Source organism: Schistocerca gregaria, chromosome X (genome assembly GCF_023897955.1).
Source record: "Schistocerca gregaria isolate iqSchGreg1 chromosome X, iqSchGreg1.2, whole genome shotgun sequence".
In the NCBI taxonomy this organism is placed as follows: Eukaryota; Metazoa; Arthropoda; class Insecta; order Orthoptera; family Acrididae; genus Schistocerca; species Schistocerca gregaria.
In genome coordinates, this window is record NC_064931.1 from 523,193,359 (window position 1) to 523,209,856 (window position 16,498).

Consider the following 16,498-nt stretch of genomic DNA (forward strand, 5'->3'; position numbering starts at 1 on the left):
ACCACTACTGACAGACACAAACACTCCACCACCAATTCTGCCTAATCTATCTTTCCTGAACAACGTCTGAGACTTCGTAAAAATTTCTGCAGAACTTATTTCAGGCTTTAGCCGGATTTCTGTACCTATAACAATATCAACTTCTGTGCTTTCTATTAGCGCTTGAGGCTCAGGGACTTTTCCAGCGCAACTACAGCAATTTACAACTATAATTCCAACTGTTCCTTGATCCAAGCACGTCCTGTATTTGCCATGCACCCTTTGACATTGCAGCCCACCCCGTACTTTCCCGAGGCCTTCTAACCTAAAAAACCGCCCAGTCCACGCCACACAGCCTCCGCTACCCGTGTAGCTGCCAGCTGAGTGTAGTGAACTCCTGACCTATTCAGCGGAACCCTAACCCCACCACCCTATGGCGCAAGTCAAGGAATCTGCAGCCAACACGATCGCAAAACCGTCTGAGCCTCTGATTCAGACCCTCCACCCAGCTCCGCACCAAAGGACCGCAGTCGGTTCTGTCGACGATGCTGCTGATGGTGAGCTCTGCCTTCATCTCGTAAGCAAGACCGGCAGCCTTCACCAAATCAGATAGCCGCTGGAATCCAGAGAGAATTTCCTCAGATCCAAAGCGACACACGTCATTAGTGCCGACATGTGCCACCACCTACAGCTGGCTGCACCCTGTGCTCTTCATGGCATCCGGAAGGACCCTTTCCACATCAGGAATGGCTCCTCCCGGAATGCACACGGAGTGCACACTGGATTTCTTCCCTTCCTTAGCCGCCGTATCCCTAAGGGGCCCCATTACGCGCCTAACATTGGAGCTCCCAACTACTAGTAAGCCCACCCTCTGCGATTGCCCGGACCTTGAAGGCTCAGAATGATCCTCTGAAACAGGGCAGGCGGCTGCATCTGGCTCAGCCAGAGACAGTGCCTGAAACCGGTTTGTCAGACGCACCGGGGAGGCTTTCTGATCAGCCTCCGGGGACGCCTTTCGCTGCCTGCCACGCCTTGGAACGACCTCCCAATCAACCACAGGCGAGGGCTCAGCCCCACTGCGGGCAGCAACCGGGGCAACCACAGCGGCAGACCGATCTGGGGACAGACGGGACGAGGTTGACATCCCCGTGATACCCAAGTCCGGCTCCCCACAGTGGTGCCCATTGGCAACAGCGTCAAGCTGCGCGACCGAAGTCAGCTTCGATTGCAGCTGTGAGCGAAGGGATGCCAAGTCAGCCCTCATCCGAACATAGCAATCGCAGTCCCTGTCCATTCTAATCGATGTTGAACAACAGTTACTGAAACACGAGCCCGTGCCTAGATAACGCAAGCGAAATACGCAAAGAATGTATCAACTAACCTGTACAAATGCCTAACGACTGCGCTACAATCTGCTGAATTTACGATTACAGTAACTAAAACTCGAAATTGCACCTCCTATACGAAACTCACACGCAATTTAAGTAAGAATCTACCAAGTAAACACTAAAGCGCGATGCTACAACTGTCAAATACTATAATACGCTCGAAATATGAATGAAACAATTCAAGTACCCAAAAACACGCAAAGAAATTAATTAAACTATCTAACAAATAAGTAAGCTAGGATTATACGACTTGCTGCTGCAGCTGCTTATCCAACGGTGGCAGGGAGCAGAGTATCTTGGCGGACAAAGATATATATCTGTTCTTTGAATTCTCAGCTTTACTATTATCTAAGACAATGGTTTTCACTAGTTTACTCCATATTTTCACATCCTTAATCTTCTTGAACTTCTTGTTCCATTAAAACAGTAGAGTCTTCTATAGTATACTTACGTCTACTGATTCTGAAATGCTTTTCGTTTAAGAAGAATAGTCGGTACCCGAACAGAGCGATGGGAATGGATGCATAGCAAGGATTATCACACAGCCTACATCCAATTTTTTTTAGACAGTATTGATGGAGCCCTTCAGAACAACCATATTTGAAAGTAGCCAGTTGTAATTTATACCATTAGTTGTTTTCTTATGTTTACATAATGTTTAGTTGTAATACTGTTAAACCAGAGGATTGCGACAAGCACTTGCAGGCTGTCACACATTGGTACCAGGCGGTCCGGTTGATTCAGTGGTGGCACCCGAACCCTCCACACAACAACGATGTGACGTGGGCGATGTTCTAGCTGGCTACATTTTTGGCACTATCTCCTACGTGCCATGGCACTTCCAAAGATGTGCAATGAACATTTGCATTGCAGTTATCTGTGTGCTCTGTAAATGTGCATTGCACGTTTTTGACATCTTCGAAATGCCATTTTCGACTACATTATGATGATTTGATAACGGATTGAATAAAAGAATGAGAAAGGAGAGGGGAGCTTGAATGTTATTGTTTCAGAGCGGCAGTCTCTCTCGTCAGCCATCGAAGATAGCAGCAAATAGTGGTGGTGGGAAGTGATCATTCATCAGTGTGCTTGCAGAAGTTACAAGCAGGAATGGATGGACTAATATCTTATCGGCCATTTCACAGAATATATCATGTCATTGCATTTACTTGCGTATCTTCGATTGAAATTGTGGGTATTTGGGGGAAAATATGTCTAAAATATAAATAGCGATCGGAGGTGTAGTATTTATGCTGCAGCAACTTCTGCTGTTTATGTAAAAGGATTGTCTCGACAGCTCTTCAGATTGAAACCACAGGTCTTGGCGGTCACAGACAAATATTGGGTGCCAAGTTGAAGGCACAGTGTTAAATGGAGCTTGTTCTATATATGTCTGTGGGGAATATCTTGTTAACTGCATTGCTCGCTTTTTGCCTTTCCTGTCCACGTCTGAAGGAAATTTCTGGGTGTTTCCTCCAGGTTAGCCTTAACAAGGTGATTGACACACAATTCGGCTCGAGGAATAAATGGATAAAATTTTTCAGCTATTTTGCAGAATTTGAATGTAAAACATCTAATAACTCTCAAGAACAAAGTTTAGGAATAATGTTATGCTTTGTAATGAATGTGTTAGACAAATTTTTCAAAATTTTAAGTCATTTTGCCATGACAAGATTACATTATGGTAACTCAACCACGCAACAGTCATACACTGCACTGTCAAAGCGTCTTCCGTCATTAATTTTGTTAACAGCTATGACTTCATTAAGTTACAGTGTTTTTATCAGTAGGACAACGCGTTCATTGTAGCACATACAGTACATTATGACATCATATACACACTAGTAGTGTAGAGGTGACGCAGATTTCCTAAAACTATAATAATTCAGCCACACACTGCATTACCAGAGTATCCTACATACTAAATTGCGATATTATTAACCACCAGAATGCAGAATATCCAATGAGATCATTAATTTATGCATAATAAATGTAGTCAAAGTGTCTTATCTTGTAAATCATTATAATAATCACCTTAATTTTTTATGTTGTATGACTCTGGTGCTGATGCTCCTTTAACTAGCGTGTACAAAGCCCAAATGGTGAACCTCACGTAATTGGTCTAATAATACAAAAAAATTCATTTTATTATTATTTATAACAAATACCCACACCCTGAGACCAAGATAACCTGATCCTCTCACTACAGCGTATAATCATTGAAAGATGAGCGAACTCTGAAAAGTGTTCCAAGGTACAACACTCTCCATTAGCGTAAGGGAGCCAGATCAGATAGGGTAACATACATAGAAGATGTAGGCCATGAATTAGCAGGAAATAAAAACTATACTGAATGCAGTAAAAAAATTATAAAAACTACAATCTTGTAGTCTAGATACATAGAAACTGTCATGGGGACCCTCAGACATGTTAATCACGTACTGCGATGAGGCTTAGGTATGTTGTAGAGGCATCTGCCCAGAGGACCTGAGTAGAGGCTTTTCATATGACGGTGTTTGTGTTGTCCTCATCATTTCATCATCATTCATGAAAGTGGCGAGATTAGGCTGAGAAAAGGTTGGGAATTTGTACGGGCGCTGATAACCGCGCAGTTGAGCGTCCCACACACCAAACATCATCATCATCATCATCATCATCATCATCATCATCATCATCATCTTTCATATGACGACCTATATTTTCTGAGAAAATCCGAGCTGATGTTTCATGTGTACCCCTACAGCTGTAAGTAAAGTTGTGTGTCCACCAAGTGATCGCAGCGCAGTGGCTATACGTTACGGCCACCATGCTGAGACTATGGGTTCAAATCACACACGTATATATTTTTTTCTATTTCATCGTGTAGAATAACATTAAATAGTATATGTCATGCAAATTTATTCAAAAATAGTTATTTACGCCGTAGTAACATCTTTAATAAATCAACAATTAGAGCAAACTTTCTTCAAATGTATATTCAGTTTGTTACAGAATAGATTACAAATCGACTTGCTCGTTATCGATTGCATCACTTGTGCTAGAACAGGGCTCCATGTGGTATTTGTCAAAGAAGCAACCGAAACACAAAACCGTAGAGCACCACACACATTTAATGAAAGTTACTGCCTTGCCGGTACGCGGACTTTTCAGCAGCGATGCCGGAAAACAGTTCGTTTTAATTCAAAAAAGATATTCTCTCATCGTTCAACTTCGATGCGAACCACGCGGATTTCATCGTTACTGTGGAGGTTGGTGCATTAAATTGATGAAGAATTAAAGAACCTATTTTATGGAATGTTTCCTCGAAGCGATTTTTCTATTAATCTTCAGAAAGTCGTGAGCATTTTTAAGTTTTTTGGTGAAAATTTCAACCTACCTGTAAAAATGAACATCACGGTTCTCAAAGTGGAGTACATTCGAGTGGGTGATTTTTTACGATACTGGTGGTTGCTTCCATCTCATCCACAAAGTTTTGATCGTAAAGTGCCTGATCAGTCAGCTCTTCTCATGTATTTATAATGTAGAGAAATTTTTCTTGTCGTTCACGTGGAAGAATTATAGGTTTTAAAATCTCTTCGTGCATCGCTTTCGTAAACATTAGTGATTTTGTGTAGATCGAAATTGCGCTTTTTTTAATTTGTTAGATAACTCGACGATTTTTTTTTTTTTTGAACATTCCGACCAAATTTCCCGGATGGTTCTTGTATACATAAGAAAACGTAAGGGGTATTTTTCCTGACGCAGTTATACTGTGCTGTCAACGAATGGCTCGTCTTGCTCAAATAGGTTTTTGCTCCTTGTTTCGCAACGGATCTATTGTACGTCATTTGGTACCTGCAACTGGTTTGATCGGCATTAATCTCATAACTAAGATCAAAATTGTGGTGAGTATCTTCGTCATGATGAACCCTTCCGCAACTGCTAATACTTCGTCCATCATTGAGAATTCCTGTTAACTACTAACCACAAACGGAATACACATTTGAAGAAAGTGTGCTCTAATGATTAATTTAGTAATAAAATTACTACGACGGAAATGAGTATTCTTTAACAATTTTGGATAACATTTCCTGTTTAATGACATTCTCTACGATGAAATTAAAAAAAAAAGAAATTGACCCTGCTCTGCGAGCGTGGTAGTCGTGAACCCTAACCCCTGTGCTACACTTGCTCGGTGGAAACGTAACAACGTTACGGATATAGAAGGTACGCGTAAGACTACAACATCGATTTTCTCGGAAACTAGCGGCCGTCTCACGAAAAGCTGCTATCCAAGTACGCAGGGCAGGTCCCTCTACAACATACCTAAGACTCATCACAATCCGTCATTAGCAGGTCTCATGGTTCCCTTGTGAGCAGCGATTCAGTGTAGTTTGGTTTCGTGTATATGTGTTTAATGCAATGTGGTTAGCGCAACAGCCAAATGTTCCCTAGTTAAGCGTAGAAAGTTTTGAAAGTGAGAGCTAGGAACTACGCTGAATTTTTAAATGATTCTGGGAATCTGCTCCTTAACTATTAGACTAAATAAGAAGAGACAGCTTTCATCAACAGTAATCCGATTGGAAATTTTTTCATATAAGATACTGTAATAACAACTGCGTGTAGTTTTGTGATATGTTATGAGATTAAGTTTGGAGCTGAATAGTGATCCTAAGGGCAACAACAGACCGTTTGAACTAACTACCTGACGGGGAGGAAGATAAGATCGATAAACTGATAACATGGAAGCATGGTCTCCAATGTTCATCAATACGATTAAGTATTACAGAAACAAATTGGATCCTCAAACCACATTGCGAATTGAATACACAATAGTTCACCTGAATGTGGATGACTAGACGGGAATTTTAGGCACCGTCCTTCCAAATACGAATTTATTGTCTTAATCACTTACTCAGTAAAATTAATGGAGTGTAGCAAGTACTCAAGTGTGATTGTTTCTCGCTGTATGTGGTTATTAATTTGTTTCTTTCCAAGGCCCGTATTCGGGTCCAGCTCCTGCACGCATGCTGGAATATGACATCTGTTCTTAATTCTATCTACACTAACCTTCCATGCATGAGAGAAATATAATTACTTCTTCGAAATACATAACTGTTATGTGAAACGTTAAGGCCACACTGTGAATGTTCTCCCACACGCCGCCCCATTGGCAGCGTAGGTGTCTTTTTCAATGGAGCCATCTGGACATATCATAATTAAAATTTAACAAATGTTTTAAAATTTTTATGGAGTAAATGACCCTGTAGTTAGCTGTAGACATATGCCTACTCTAAATCTGTATTCATGTGGTCCACGTTTATTGTTAGTACCCATGGTCTCGGAGCTAGTTCTGTGAACAAAGATTTGTTATTGCGTTTTAAGGGCTTTTATAGAGTGTTAGGTTTCCTTCATGTACATCGCTGCACACAGAACACGTAGATCCTGAAGTCCTACATATCTCTGTAAAACTGACAAGGAAGCCGTTTTCAAAAGGACCTTAATAATTCTGTCGCTCCATACGAAACTTTGTATTAGTTCAAATATTTCTGAGCACTATCGGACTCAACATCTGAGGTCATCAGTCCCCTAGAACTTAGAACTACTTAAACCTAACTAACCTAAGGACATCACACACATCCACGCCCGACGAATGATTCGTACCTACGACCCTAGCGGTCGCGCGGTTTCAGACTGAAGCGTCTAGAACCGCCGACCGCCCAAATTTTGTATTTGGGCCGCTAAAATCGGTGTGGGAGGGAACACTAAAGCCATGTTGCTGATGTTATACTGTATATAAGAAGGCAATTCTGTCTAGTCTATCCGCAGCTCGTCGTCTAGTGGCTAGCGTTGCTGCCTCAGGATCACGGGGTCCCTGGATCGATTGCCGACCGGGTTGGGGATTTACTCTGTCTGGTGACGGGGTATTTGTTTTGTCCTCATTATTTGTGAGAGTGCCTAGATTGGACTGTGAAAAAAGTGGATTGTGTAACAACTTGGACTTTGCACGGGCGCTGACGACCGCGCAGTTGAGCACCCCACAGACCAAACATCATCACATCTCTCTAGTCTGTTTGAGTTTCTTTCTTAGTGTTCACTTATTTGATAATTAATTGGGTAGCTTTTTGGCGTTCAATTTAGAGTCACCAGGAAGTATTAGTCTGCAGACACAGATCGCCCAAACTCCATTCAGAACATGGAGATCTGTGTCCAGTACCCAACCAGCATATTGCATACCGGTCCATATATATATATATATATATATATATATATATATATATATATATATATATATATATATATATATGCCATTTCTCGTAGCTTAGTATTGAAGTAGTAGCCTCACGATATTTTGGCAGTGGGATTTTTTTAATTCTAGTTCCTCTGTGCAGCTGACTATGAAGCAGACTTAACTTGCGTGAGATTGACAAACACTCTTGACACCAAAACTAAACAAAGCGCGTAAAGTGAATTGCTATACCCTCAGTATTAATACGAATTAAATTTTGCTTGGTTTCGACTTCAGACGAAGTTAATTAGGATTAAGTAATTTTTGTAACGGTATTACAAAAATCCATTTCATTCGAGATTTTTAATAGAAAAACTGTTATTTATTACTTGTTAAAGTGGACATAAGTCACACCAAAGCTCTATCTATACGTCCATGTTAGCTATATAACGTCTCTGTACACCGCCAAGACGTGTGTTTTTTCCCCCTACCTATGAGACCATCTACTTGAGAAGACTCCACAACATTCGCCAAAAGTGGCTTTACCCTGCTGTCGATTAGTCGTCGTAATATTTTATAGTCCACATTCAGCAATCTTATTCGTCTCTAGTCTCCCGTCTCTTTGGACGCATTCTTCTTAGCAATGATAAGTTCCACTACAACCTCAGAAAACTAGTTCGGTCAAAGTGATTATCTTCCCTGACCATGTCCCAAAATATCAAATAAAGTTCCACAGGAAAGTTATTTAAAATCGGAAAGGCCTTTATTATATATAAAAAAATTCCAGCCAAATGAATTCTTCCGTAATTAATTTCTTTGTGGATTATGTTCTAAACTCTTCTTGTCTGTCCGATATCGTGCTTGTCTCTTCGTGTAAACTTGTAAAATAATGTATCACCTGTAATTCTATACCTGCTCATGTGTTGTGTTTGTATTCAAAAATGGCTCTGAGCACTATGGGACTTAACATCTGAGGTCATCAGTTCCCTAGAACTTAGAACTATTTAAACCTAACTAACCTGAGGACATCACACACATCCATGCCCTTGGCAGGATTTGAACCTGCTACCGTAGCGGTCTCGCGGTTCCAGACTGAAGGGCATAGAACCGCTCGGCTACCACGGCCGGCCATACAAAATATAATAACATCCCTAACATGAATATTAACATCCCTATTGGAACAGCACGACCAACAGTTCAGAGGCGACCTCTACGTGAATTTCCAAGTAAAATGGTCTATCGCCCTGACTTCTTATCACCGGAGGTTAATTTCTCGCCTTAAAAGTGGAAAATAATCTCGCCACTGGCCACGCGGTTTTTTCAGCATTACGGGCGGCACATCAGCTGTTACTTCCGTGAAATCTCATCGATCCAGGACGGTGTTCAAATGGTTCAAATGGCTCTGAGCACTATGGGACTCAACTGCTGTGGTCATTAGTCCCCTAGAACTTGGAACTACTTAAACCTAACTAACCTAAGGACATCACACACATCCATGCCCGAGGCAGGATTCGAACCTGCAACCGTAGCAGTCGCACGGTTCCGGACTGCGCCCCTAGAACCGCGAGACCACCGCGGCCGGCCCAGGACGGTGTACAGTCCTCGCGAGTACACTTCCTACTTTTACCGAAAACGCATTCAAGTGTGCCCAGCTCTGACGTTGTCCGACGCACGCAGGCGTTTGACTGACGCGAACACATTTTGACTTCTCGAGACAAAGTATCTCTTCCCGTTGTGTTTCTGGCAGTATTTATGTAGGGGCGCAGTGGACCGCCTAACGGAATACCTGTATCAAGAGCTCTAGGCACAGGTAACAGTATCTAAATGACACATATTAATTAAAGGCTCTACTGTTTAACAATTTCAATATCTAAATGGCACATATTAATTAAAGGCTCTACTGTTTAACAATTTCAATTATTTTAATTTTTATAGAAATAGAGTTAAGTTTGCTTTAGTTACTAAAAAGGTTTTTGCTTGTCTGCATTTAAACTTTGCTGGCTAGAATTTTTAAAACGAAAGCGACAGTATAACATGACCTCTGAACTGTCTTTTTAAGATTACCTGTTATCGCTCTTATTTACAATAGAGTTTTGAAACTTGGCACAGCTGTATTGGTGCATGAGTGTAATCGGGTGCTGTAATTAGAACTATCTATTCCAAATACAAATGATACTTAATCAACCATGAATAAGAACATTTTTTTCCAAATTTGGTTTTTAGTAAATAACTTGCCACCTACTAGCGGTAGCTTAATGCTGTCACATATTTAAATGTTTTCAGATGAAACTGTTGCTACATACTAAATTTCAGGTTTCTGAGTCTAATATATATATAGCGGTATAAATTTTTCGTAAAAACGCCAATTTGAGTCAAAATATTTCTCAGGTCATGTTTACACTTACAACTTTTAACTGTGACTTACATTTGCACACTATGAGCACTTATAGCACTCTAATTTTATTGCTCAGTGCCACTGACTTTTTTCTTAAGAGAGTATATTTTGTCTAACATATTCATTTGATCATTATGAAACTTTACACTGTTAACACTAATCTATTCAAGTATACATTGACAAAGTTTGGAAAAGTTATTTGAATTTTTAATTTCACTTTTAAATTATGGTACAATCCTTCGTACGTTAAGCACTGGCGCGTTGTGATGACGTTGCGCTGGTAGTAATGAACTGGGGTAAGCCCCGGCGCACTCGCTTACAATGATACAGCTCTTGTTTCACGTCAGGCCCTTAGGCGATTTTCGAGAGTTTAGCATGACTTCTGTTGTGTAAGTTGTATAGTTGAATACGTTAATCTTTTACCGAGCTGGATATGCATCTTACTAATGACGCATTGTTATGCACCAAAATAAACATAAATTAGAAATTTGGGTGAATATAAAAAGGACCACTTCTCAGGCGTAAAAGTACTATTTTAGAGGATTATTACATTATTCAAGATGTAAGAAGTAACTCAACAATTGTTAATGCAATAAATAATATAAAATAGTTCAGTCAGTTGTAACTCAGAATTCAGTAGTGTAATGTTATGATCCAGTTATGACGAAAATATAAAGGTATACGTGGTAGTGACCACAGGAATCTACAGGGTGTCCAGAAAAGGGCTCCCTGATTTCAAAATTAAATATCTCGAAAACAAAGATCGATAGAGGAATGCAGTAAACGGTATGTTTATTGTGAAAGCTGTAAGAAGTTTATACAGCAGTTTGAAATAATAGTTACAAAAGCTGCTAACAGATGGCGCTGTAATCGCCATACGTAATGCCTAGTATAAATAGTGATCCGATGCCCAGAGCGATCAGTTCAAATGGCGCTGTACGCTGTAAAGCTCATATCAGCATACATAAGTGAAATAATCGTATGAAAACAATCTTTGCAAACAATCATGTCACAATGTTTTCAAAATACAGAGGTGGCGCAAACGAAGAATGAAATTCGCCATCACATTTCGTAGTGTCTCAATCGAAATGGATTTACATGCCACAGAGATCGCCGATTCAAGCTCGTCCAGCTAGGCGGAATGCTTCTGGTAGACAATGTCTTTCACAAAAAAAAAAAAATAATAATAATAAATAAATAAATAAAATAAAATAAAAAATCACAGGGAGTCAAATCCAGCGAATATGGAGGCCAATCCATGCCTGCACCAGAAAATTTGTGATATTCCAAAGCAATGACTCGATTCCCGAAGTATTCCTCAAGAAAGCGGAACACTTGTTCGGTCCGATGTGGTCGGGCTCCATCTTGCATAAACCATTCAGTACCTGGTCGATTCTGTAACGCTTGCTGTATGGCGACAAATTGTTCCAAAATTGCAACGTAACGTGCACCAGTGACCGTTTCTCGAATGAAAAAAGGGCCAATAATGCCTCTGCTGCATACTGCAGCCCACACAGTAACTTTAGGAGAATACCAATATAGCTTTTCGGAACCACAGAGTCGCCTGTTCTGCTTATTCACGTATCCATTCAGGTGAAAGTGTGCTTCATCTGTAAACCAGATGCAGCCAACATCAAATCCTTCTCTATCAATCATTGTGAGCATCTGATTAGCAAAGGCAACCCTATGTTGCACAGCTCGTATGGGTACGACCTGGTGCGTTTTAATTTTGAATGGAAACATGTGTAGGCTTTTTCTCAGTATTTTCTGCGTGCTGGAACGCTTCAAACCAGTCTCAGATGCAATTCTACGGACGGATGACATAGGATTTCGCTGAATAATTCCAGAAACTGTGGCGATAGTTTCAGGCGTAACTGCGGTTTGCTTGCGGCCAACATACCCCACTAGATCATCAGTTACGCTGCCTGTTCGTTGAAATTTTGCGAAGAGCATACGAATGCTTTTCGCATCGGGTCCTTTTGGAAGTTTGCTTGAAAACTTCGCCTTGTTGCATTAGGACTCTCTTCTAACCTGTGGTACTCTAGCACCAGAAAAACGCGTTGTTCAATGGAGTACATGGTTTTAATCTCTTCCTTCGGTACGCTAACGTCCTTTCACGTTTCAATAGTGGAACTGATCGCTCTGGGCATCGGATCACTATTTATACTAGGCATTACGTATGGCGATTACAGCGCCATCTGTTAGCAGATTTGTAACTATTATTTCAAACTGCTGTATAAACTTCTTACAGCTTTCACAATAAACATACCGTTTACTGCATTCCTCTATCGATCTTTGTTTTCGAGATAATTTGAAATCAGGGAGTCCTTTTCTGAACACCCTGAAGCTAGCTATGTGGAGACTGATTCAACGAATGAGCTGAGCATTTTGTCGAATAAATTGAGGCGAAAAAGATTAGTGACAAGCTATTTCAGAAAATGGTTCAAATGGCTCTTAGCACTATGACACTTAACATCTGAGGTCATCAGTTCCCTAGACGTAGAACCACTTAAACCTAACTAACTTAAGGACATCACTCACATCACGCCCGAGGCAGGATTCGAAGATGCGACCGTAGCAGCAGCGCGGTTCCTGACTGAAGCGTCTAGAACCGCTCGGCCACAGTGGTCGACCACTACCAATCCAGTCTGTGAAAATTGTACATCAGTACCACTTACCATTTCCACAATGTCTGTGGTAGAAGTTTTCAGTGTTTCACCCTATATAATATACATTGAAGAGCCAAAGAATCTAGTACATCTGCCTAATATTGTGTAGGTCCTCCGCAAGCACGCAGAAGTGCGGTAACACGACGTGACATGGACTCGACTAATGTCTGAAGTAATGCTGGAGGAAACTGACACCATGAATCCTGCAGGGCTGTCCAAAAATCCGTAAGAGTACGAGGGGGTGGCGATCTCTTCTGAACAGCACGTTGCAAAGCATTCCAGAAATGCTCAGTAATGTTCATGTATGGGGCGTTTGGTGGCCAGCGGAAGCGTTTAAACTTAGAAGAGTGTTCCTGGAGCCACTCTGTAGCAATTCTGGCCATGTAGGGTGTCAAATTGCCCTACTGGAATTGCCCAAGTCCGTCGGAAGGAACAACAGACGTGGCTGGATGAAGGTGATCAGTCAGGATGCTTACGTACGTGTCACCTGTCAGAGTCGTATCTACGTATCAAGGTTCTCATATCACTCCAACTGCTCAGGCCCCACACCGTTACAAAGCCTCAACAGCTTGAACAGTCCACTGCTGACATGCAGGGTCCATGAGGTTGTCTCCATGTCCGTACACGTCCCTCCGCTCGATACAATTTGAAACGAGACTCGCCCGACCAGGCAACATGTTTCAGTTATCAACAGTCCAATGTGTGTGTTGACGAGCCCAGGCGAGGCGTAAAGCCTTCTGTCGTGCAGTCATCAAGAGTACACGAGTGGGCCCTCGGCCCCGAAAGTCCGTATCGATGGTGGTTCTTTGAATGATTCACACGCTGACACTTGTTGATCGCCCAGCATTGAAATCTACAACAATTTGCGGAAGGGCTGCACTTCAGCCACGCTCAACGATTCTGTTCAGTCGTCTTTGGTCCCGTTCTTGCAGGCTCTTTTTCCGGCCGCAACGATTTCAGAGATTTGATGTTTGACCGGATTCCTGATATTCATGGTTCACTCGTGAAATGGTCGTACACGAAAATCGCCACTACATCTTTACTTTGGAGATGCTGTGTCCCATCGCTCGTGCGCCGACTATAACACCACGTTCGAACTCAGTTAAATCTTGATAGGCCGGCCGGAGTGGCCGTGCGGTTCTAGGCGCTACAGTCTGGAGCCGAGCGACCGCTACGGTCGCAGGTTCGAATCCTGCCTCGGGCATGGATGTGTGTGATGTCCTTAGGTTAGTTAGGTTTAAGTAGTTCTAAGTTCTAGGGGACTGGTGGCCTTAGAAGTTATGTCCCATAGTGCTCAAAGCCTTTTGAACCGTTTGAACCTACACCAGTTTCTTTGGCGTTTCATTGTACATACACATATATAATAAAAGCTCAGATGTATATTAAACCTCAGACACAAGTTCGTCAATATAAGGGCACTATTCTTATTTTAATAGTAATTTAGTCAGCAAGTACTTAATACAATCTTACCGTTGTAGATGACCAATCCGTTTCTTACCTCCGCTCCGTTCTAGGAGACATTGAGGATAAAACTCGTAGAGCAGGCGGAAAAGCGCAATAGAAAGTTTTCTTATATGCCGATATTGAGTAGTACGTACGGGCAAACCTTCTCGAGTTCATCTTTGTTGGCAATGAAGCCGAGGTCACTCTGGTCTGTTATGATCGCCAACGAGGACGAACACTGTGCCAGCCGCTCCTGGGCGCAGTCGCCCTCGGGTGTCGTCTTCTGCGCGCTAATGCACGTTGCTGCAACACAGGCAAATACTGCAGCTTAAAACATTATTACGGTCAATAATATTGGTATAAAATGCTACAACATTACTGAATCTGGCACTACAGCACACGAAATTTCATAATTATATGTAACACCGAAATGTATTTGGTTCACTAGTAGCAGGAATATTATTAAATCCTAAATACTTTAAACCGTATTAAAAAGATGCTACAAAAGTAAAGAAAGCTTTGTCGCTGATTTAAGTCGCTGGCCGCTGTGACCGAGTGGTTCTAGACGCTTCAGTCTGGAACCGCGCTACCGCTACGGTCGCTGGTTCGAATCCTGCCTCGGACATAGATGTGTGTGATGTCCTTAGGTTGGTTAGGTTAAAGTAGTTCTACGTTCTAGGGGACTGATGACCTCAGATGTTAAGTCCCATAGTGCTCAGAGCCAATTGAACCACTTTTTGAACTGATTTAAGTGGATTAAAAGCCTTTTTGGGAAAGGAAAGCTAGACAAAGAGAATATCAGAGCGAATGGAGCAATGAGTGAAGCGAAAAATTTACCGACAGGTCCGACGAAGAACTTAAGAAGTTTTAGTGTTGACAGAGAATTCTAAGACGTTGTGGTCGCCGGCCGCGGTGGTCTCGCGGTTATAGGCGCGCAGTCCGGAACCGTGCGACTGCTACGGTCGCAGGTTCGAATCCTGCCCCGGGCATGGATGTGTGTGATGTCCTTAGGTTAGTTAGGTTTAAGTAGTTCTAAGTTCTAGGGGACTAATGACCACAGCAGTTGAGTCCCACAGTGCTCAGAGCCATTTTTTTTAACGTTTTGGTCTTAGATAGATCAATGTTGTTATTGTTGTGGTCTTCAGTCCTGAGACTGGTTTGCTGCAGCTCTCCATGCTACTCTATCCTGTGCAAGCTTCTTCTTCTCCCAGTACCTTCTGCAACCTACATCCTTCTGAATCAGCTTAATGTAGTCATCTCTTGGTCTCCCTCTACGATTTTTACTCTCCATGCCGCCCTCCAATACTATATTGGTGATCCCTTGATGCCTCACAACATGTCCTACCAACCGATCCCTTCTTCAATTCAAGTTGTGCCATAAACTTCTCTTCTCCCCAATCCTGTTCAGTACTTCCTCATTAGTTATGTGATCTACCCATCTAATCTTCAGCATTCATCTGTAGCACCACATTTCAAAAGCTTCTATTCTCTTCTTGTCCAAACTAGTTATCGTCCATGTTCCACTTCCATACATGTCTACACTCCATACAAATACTTTCAGAAACGACTTCCTGACACTTAAATCTATACTCGATGTTAACAAATTTCTCTTCTTCAGAAACGCTTTCCTTGCCATTGCCAGTCTACATTTTATATCCTCTCTACTTCGACCATCATCCGTTATTTTGCTCCCCAAATAGCAAAACTCCTTTACTACTTTAAGTGTCTCATTTCCTAATCTAATTCCCCTCAGCATCACCCAACTTAATTCGACTACATTCCATTATCCTCGTTTTGCTTTTGTTGATGTTCATCTTATATCCTCCTTTCAAGACACTATCCATTCCATTCAACTGCTCTTCCATGTCCTTTGCTATCTGTGACAGAATTACGATGTCATCGGCGAACCTCAAAGTTTTTATTTCTTCTCCATGGATTTTAATACCTACTCCGAATTTTTCTTTTGTTTCCTTCACTGCTTGCTCAATATACAGATTGAATAACATCGGGGAGAGACTACAACCCTGTCTCACTCCCTTCCCAACCACTGCTTCCCTTTCATGTCCCTCGACTCTTATAACTGCCATCTGGTTTCTGTAAAAATTGTAAATAGTCTTTCGCTCCCTGTATTTTACCCCTGCCACCGTCAGAATTTGAAAGAGAGTATTCCAGTCAACATTGTCAAAAGCTTTCTCTAAGTCTACAAATGCTAGAAACGTAGGATTGTCCTTCCTTAATCTAACTTCTAAGATACGTCGTAGGGTCAGTATTGCCTCACCTGTTCCAACATTTCTACGGAATCCAAACTGATCTTCCCCGAGGGTGGCTTCTACCAGTTTTTACATTCGTCTGTAAAGAATTCGCGTTAGTATTTTGCAGCTGTGATTTATTAAAGTAATAATTTGGTAATTTTCAC

The 16,498-nt window shown here is 41.7% G+C and overlaps 1 protein-coding gene across 1 annotated transcript in view; it reads right to left on the reverse strand.

The window, feature by feature from the left end:
- The window catches only part of LOC126298179 (uncharacterized), a 199,038-nt gene that overhangs the window by 144,550 nt on the left and 37,990 nt on the right, over positions 1-16,498 (reverse strand). Inside the window, exon 2 of the mRNA XM_049989488.1 lies at positions 14,238-14,385. Within this exon, the coding sequence (XP_049845445.1) occupies positions 14,238-14,385 (148 nt within the window). The remainder of the gene's footprint in view (positions 1-14,237; positions 14,386-16,498) is intronic.